Source organism: Mya arenaria, chromosome 14, assembly GCF_026914265.1.
Source record: "Mya arenaria isolate MELC-2E11 chromosome 14, ASM2691426v1".
Classification (NCBI taxonomy): Eukaryota; Metazoa; Mollusca; class Bivalvia; order Myida; family Myidae; genus Mya; species Mya arenaria.
Window position 1 is genome coordinate 10994742 of NC_069135.1, and position 6590 is coordinate 11001331.

The 6590-nt window shown below is 34.3% G+C and overlaps 1 protein-coding gene across 1 annotated transcript; it reads right to left on the minus strand.

Moving 5' to 3' along the window:
- Positions 1-316: 316 nt before the first annotated feature.
- On the minus strand, positions 317-4463 carry LOC128217074 (leucine-rich repeat neuronal protein 1-like). Its single transcript, XM_052923930.1, has 2 exons — positions 4111-4463; positions 317-2884 (listed from the first exon to the last, which is right to left on the minus strand). Exon 2 carries the CDS (start codon positions 2635-2637, stop codon positions 439-441), a length of 2199 nt encoding a protein of 732 aa, XP_052779890.1. The 5' UTR covers positions 2638-2884; positions 4111-4463; the 3' UTR covers positions 317-438.
- Positions 4464-6590: the final 2127 nt, after the last annotated feature.

Here is a 6590-nt window from a genome sequence, read left to right on the forward strand (position 1 = left end):
GCAACTGGATAAATTTCATTTCCTGATATTCTTAAAGTATGTTTTTTATTCATTTGTTTACTTTTAACAACTCCGCGAAACAAAGTTAACGTTGTATGAAATAATGTATAGTCTCAAAGCATATAAAATAGATTTTACTATTTTATTTCTAAAACAAAGATGATTTACATTAAGGAACGAATATGATAAAAATATGTAAAGCAGTATCAACAGAGACGTATAAAATGCGGAGAATAGTTTGAAACATTACTTCAAAAAATATGAAGACTGTATTCAAAATACACTTTTTAGCGCGCGTGTTTTTGTTGTCATTCCTGTTTCGAGTGTACTTGTTACTTTCAGAACATGATATATATAAACCATATATTGCTGTCTCTTATTATTATCTTGTATTTTTCCATGTATGGAAACATTTTACCAATCCATTTAAGTAGCCAATCAATAATCATCGAAGTCGGACTTGCTTGTATGTGTTGATAGGAGCGAGGTTTTGGAGGAGCAGAGAGGTGTGGACAGCGGCTGGTACACATTCTGGAGCGGAATGTGTATGCCCTCTGGCTCGTCCCTTGTCCCATTTGGCAATTCATAATCCTTGTGGATACGAAACTTGCGCACTAGTGTCACCATACATGCTATTGCCATGGTTATTCCAAGTGCTGTACACACACCTGCTATGATTTTCTCGCTCACTATTTTCTTTATTGCACTTTTGTTTAGGTATTTGCTTTTAGTTGCAAACGTCTTACAGTCTACTTTGTAATATTCAGTATCGTATACATAGACAACACAAAACTCATAGTTGGTACTTGGTTTAAGATGTGTCACCGTATAACTTCTGTACTGTGGACCAAGTGGTATAACGCTGTAGGATGACTGAGTTTGATTGTCAACTCCCTTGATTTCCCTATAATGCAGCTGATAGTCTGAGATCATTGAGTTGTGTTGGGTACCATTCCATGTGAGAGAAATATAGTCGACCGAGAGATTTAGCAGCACGAGTCTCACGGGCTTGTTTGTGACGGTGACCTTTGTGGAGCTGATGTCAAACCCTACTTCATTCCTCGCTTTACATTCATACGTCCCACTGTCTTTTACACTGAGGAAGCGAACAACTAAAGCAAAATTGTCTATGATTTCTATTTTTCTACTGGATGTACTGTTTGAGATTTCTGATCCATTAGGCAAGAGCCATATGAGTTGTGGTGCAGGAATCCCGTATGAGTGGCACTCAAGTCGGAGCTCCTCGCCAAGATCTAGTGTGTAGTTCTCGTGAAATGACGGAAGTGTCACTGGAGCACATACTCTTGAAAAATGACTCTCGTCAACGTCAGGCAATGACAATCCAGTCGCATTTATAGGGTAAGCACATTTGATAAAGTTTGAATGACTGAAAAAAGGCTTACTAAAATTGTGTTCTTTGGCTTCCTCCACCAAGTCTCTGATCCAGAGGGCATTGCAATCACAGCGGATAGGATTGTGGTACAAGTGGACATCCTGGACGCTTGGGAGGGTCTGGGGCAGTCCCGAGGGCAGTACCGGCAGCCTATTGTTATGGAAGTACAAGGTCTTGAGCTTGGGAACGTTTTTGAATGCATTCCCATCTATGAACATTAGCTTTGGATTGTCGTGCATCTCCAGATTGGTTAGATATTGCATGTTTTGAAAAGAAAACTTTTCCACAACTGTCAACTCGTTCATAAAGCTAAGCGTGAGAGAAATTACACTGATGTTGTTGAAATCTCCAGGATGCAATTTATGTATTAGGTTCCCATTCAATGAAACTTTCTTCAGCAGATATGTTGATTGCAGTTGTATTGTTGGCACCAATGGAAGATAATTGCTACCCAGATCCAGAACTAGGAGGCGTTTCAAAACGTTGAATGCAGAGTGTTCAATACTTCTGATTCTGTTATGTGATAAATTAAGTAAATTGAGGTTTTCGAGATTTTTAAATGAGTTAATTTCTACTTGCACAATCTCATTATGAGATAAATCAAGTTCTCGTAATTCATACATGGAAGAAAAACACGAAGAAGTAACCGTTTTCAGGTGATTATGTGATAAGTCTAATGATTTCAGGTTCTTCACTCCCAGAAAACTTTCTGAAGAAATATTTTCTAGGTCATTGAAACTCAGATCTAATGTTAGTAAATTATCTAATTTATTAAATGTATCGCTTGATAATGTTTTAAGTGAGTTCCTTTTTAAGTTCAGATATTTAAGTTGAGGATATTGAGCAAAATATCGAATACTGCTTATACTTTCTAATGAACTATTTGACATATCTGAATATAATAATGAATATGATTTTGGCAATGATTGTAATGTTCCAAATGTATTATTAGCGATTAAGAACACTTCGGTGTTTTCTGGCAGGCTTGAAGGAGGTGATGCTAATTGTTCCCCGGAGCAGTCCACAGTGTAAAGAAACTTGTTTGATGGAATATTGTGGCGAGCGAGGGAGAGCTGTCTTTTGTCACATGTACACTTCCTCGGACACTGGCTTGTAAACCACGACCTTGAACTTGAGGAATCGTTCACAGCAATCGCGTCCATTGCAGCAACACCCGTGATATCGGTAAAAGTTATGACACACATAACTCCTAAGACCGTGAGAATGTACATTTGCACTTCCATAATTACTTAAATAAATCACACTGGAAAAGTATTTCTGGAACCATTTTTTCCTCCTTCGTCTATATGTGTATGTTTGGCATCATTATAATCACCTGTAATTCTGTTTCTCTTTCCATAGGCTCACTATGGCCCTCATCCCATTATGTCAAGGAAATAAATCCATTCTTTGTTGTATCCAGTACATTTTCCGTGCACTGTTTCGTCAATACCAGGCATATTCAAGTTCTCTGTAAATTCCTGCCAGACCCTGGAAAAAAAGATATGGAATATTTAAATTATTTCCATTGTTATCTATCAGATATATAACTGTACATCTCGTTTTATTTGAACTTGTTGGAATGCTGCCATATGATTTTCTTGTCATTTTAATGAGTGATCCGTTCACAGCACCATTTTGTGACAAAACAGGTATAACATTGAGTTTGCATGATCAGAATCCAAGAAGAAGTATGGTCAATGTTTTGTAGCTTTTTGCAGAAGTGGCAGACATTCTGTAATAGGTAGAAAATAAGTAAAATTTCTATATCTAAACATATGTGTCTAATATTAAGAAGCTAAAATATAAACTATTTTAATTTTACAACGCAGCTAGAGTAGTTTGTGCCATAATGATAATTTCGTTGCTCGTCTGCATTTTACTAGCTTGTAAGGTTTTGCAATTAAATGCTTGTTTTAAGATATGCAACTGCTCTTGAAGTTATTGCATTAAGTTTCCAGCTAGTTGAACTTATAATTTCTGGCCTTATTCTCTTAAACTTTAATTAGGTTTGTTTATGTCGTTGAAAATTAAAAGATTTATATTGAATTCTTATTTCCATATTGTGAGACAGAATTTAGATTTAAGAAATGGTTTCATTAAGTAATATTTTTTATACATAAAAAAGTAGGTTATTGATTTTGAAATAATTTTGAATTCATTCATTTTTATTATTTATGTTTTTATTTGTTTCATAAAAGTATGAGAAATGTGTACTCTGTATATTGTGTTAGCCCTTAGCTTTAGTGAACCTTATGCACGTAAGCCATTTTATCCGAATGATGTAAGAGTTATGTTACAGTTACATAGAGTAGGTGTTTTTTTAGATCTCTTTACAAGCTATATGTATCAATAATAATTTGCATGCAAGGAAATTTTGGAAACAACACATACTGTTTTGGTTGAGAGAACACGCTTGAATCTTAATAAAAAATACAAATTTATATTATACGATATTCGTCCAATACAATACAATAAACGTTATCTTGAATATAAAAAAAATCGTTTTAGGACGAACAACTGATTTGACAGGCAAGTATTTAATTGATACATTACTGCTTGTGTTTTAACTAAAAAATTTGGATTGATAATCTTTTATTCAATTTACTACTAAGAGTGTAGACACTGCAATAATCAAGTTTGCTAAAACTATGATCTCGCGTATACTGCGTTTTGTAATAGTTCTTACACAAGTTATATATTTGTTCAATTCTTACCATATTACGCAGATGTTGAATTTTCTTCTGTTTTGTGAAAGGTAAAGATCACTTTATATTTTTCTCTCTTTTTGATTTTGAATATATTAACTCTGTTACATTTAAACGTTGTAGTTATTTCATTCTCTGTGTGTAATACCATCCCATTTATTCCAATATGATATAATCCAAAAACAAACCATTAATTCATCATTGTGGGTAAATCATAGCGTAACACTATTTCCTGTTGTTAAAACTTATTTCCAGAGCATCGATATTGCATGGAGTAATCAGTTCCATCAGTTAATCTATAACTTGTTCTCTAAATGTTTGCACTACCCTTGAAATATCAAGATATCCTCGTTCATGCGGCAGCATCTTTCTCTGTCGGCAATGTTTTCAATACAATACAGCTCTCGACAATATTCAGCTTAAAAGATATCTTTTGTTTGCTCACATTTGTGATGGGAACTGCACTAGTTCGTATTGATATTGGCTAAGATTGAAAGAGTACATCGCTTCAGAAGTGTCAGTCAGTATAAATTGCACTAAGAATAGAGTGCTACAGATGACTTGTTTTCTTAATAAATGATCTCTGTTAAAGCAACCTTATTCAATTTCATAGAGTAAACGCTTTCAGAAGCGATGTATGGAAAAATTCGTTTGTCTGGAGAGTAGCAAGAACATCAATTAAGTGTGATTATATAGTTAAGTTGACCAAACGTACACGGGAAGAATCCATCTTTTATACCGACGTCATATTTCCTAAATATAACTAATACTAAATGGTTATGTGTAGGCTTTTGAGCTAAAGAATCTCCACTTGTTAGGTTTTATGTCTGTTTTATATCCATCGTTCTGGAACTTACAAATACGTTTGATGTTTGTTTGTTAAAATAAAAATAGAAATTCGTTGGCGAAGCATTTAGCATTTTCGTTCTTGGCATAGTTATTCTAAACCATTTAAAACCATGATTTTACGACATTAGGGACGAAGTGCTAAATCCTTCCAAGGCACGAACATACAGGAATGTAATATCTGTATTAAGAACGCTACTGTAAACATGGGGAAATGAATGCCACTTGTAAAGGTACTTTAAAGATTAAGAACCGAGAGAAGGAAATAGAGTGATTAGATTTTCCCTGAGATCTGTCATAGACCCTACACTTGTTGTCCTTTATTATAAATATTAAAATAGTCCTGTAATAAAATGCAGCTGGTTTTCTCAACTATTGTCTTTGTTAGGTTCTTGAATTGCTCTTTATAGTTGTCGTTTTAAAATTAGAGTATATATGCGCGGCTGTCAAACCTAATTAGGCAAAAACATGTGTATAAAATGTAGAGTTAAATTAAACGGAGGTGATCTCTTTGTGTCTTCGTATTTATGATATTTACAGGTTTATACCATGGTTAACTAATGGGTTAGTACTTCGTCATATTATTGACATCGCAATGTACTGAACAAGCATTTGAGGCCTTTCATAAAACAAATCAACAATTCTTGTTCTTTTCTCCGTTTTATTGAACTAGTTTCGAGAACAACATTGAAGCATAATTACAAGAATACAATATAAAGTAATATTCATAAAAAGTAATGTCAAGATTATCTTGCATTTTCAAGCATTGTAGTTTTATATTCCCCTGCATGCGTACTCATACTGTACATTGTTGACAAATGATTAGAAATGTGTAAAGAAACACATTTTGAAGATGCACTGTTCATCGAAAACCGTTTGCAATAAATAATAAGCAATTAAGACAGAAAAGCTTTCCAGAGTTTTCAGAGCTGATGCTACTTAGTCTTCATCGAACTCATAATTAGCAGATGTTACTTGATAAACGTGTTTTTCATAGACAATTTGCGCACAAAATAAAGGCCTATCTCTAGCATTTATGATAGTGAAACCTTTCTGCTAATCTGACTGAAAGGAAACAGTCCTTTTTTACTTTCGTGTAATATAATATTATAAGTTCTTGTAACCTGCCAAATTGTTATTAATGTACAATTTTATTCAACAGATGCAGAAGTACACACTAGCTTGCCGAATTTGATGTCAAACGCTTTTGTCATATCCTCTTTTACTATTTTGACAATTTCAGGTACAATTGTTTTGAGATACTCTTCTTTTTTATGTTCTGCTTGATTTAATTTCAGGTTTATTTCTTTAAGTGCTTTTTGGATTTTAGTCAGATTGCTGCCCGAAGATTCTAAAAAAGCAATATCGTCTTCTGATTCTGGTTGGAGTGTGGTTTCTTCTTCCACTGTAACGATTGTTTTTGTTTATGTCCTGGTTATCTTTTCTCCCCTTTTTTCTTTTGTTTCCTAGTGCTACACTATGCCACTTCAACACTCGCATCAAATTCCCCAATGCTACTTACACTGCTTTCACTTTCCCTTTCCCGTTTTCGCGTATCAATATTTTTCATACCTTAGTTTTGTTGCGCAGTGTATTTTAAAATTCAGTCAGCGTGGAAATGGGGTATAGCGTTTGAGCCGAAA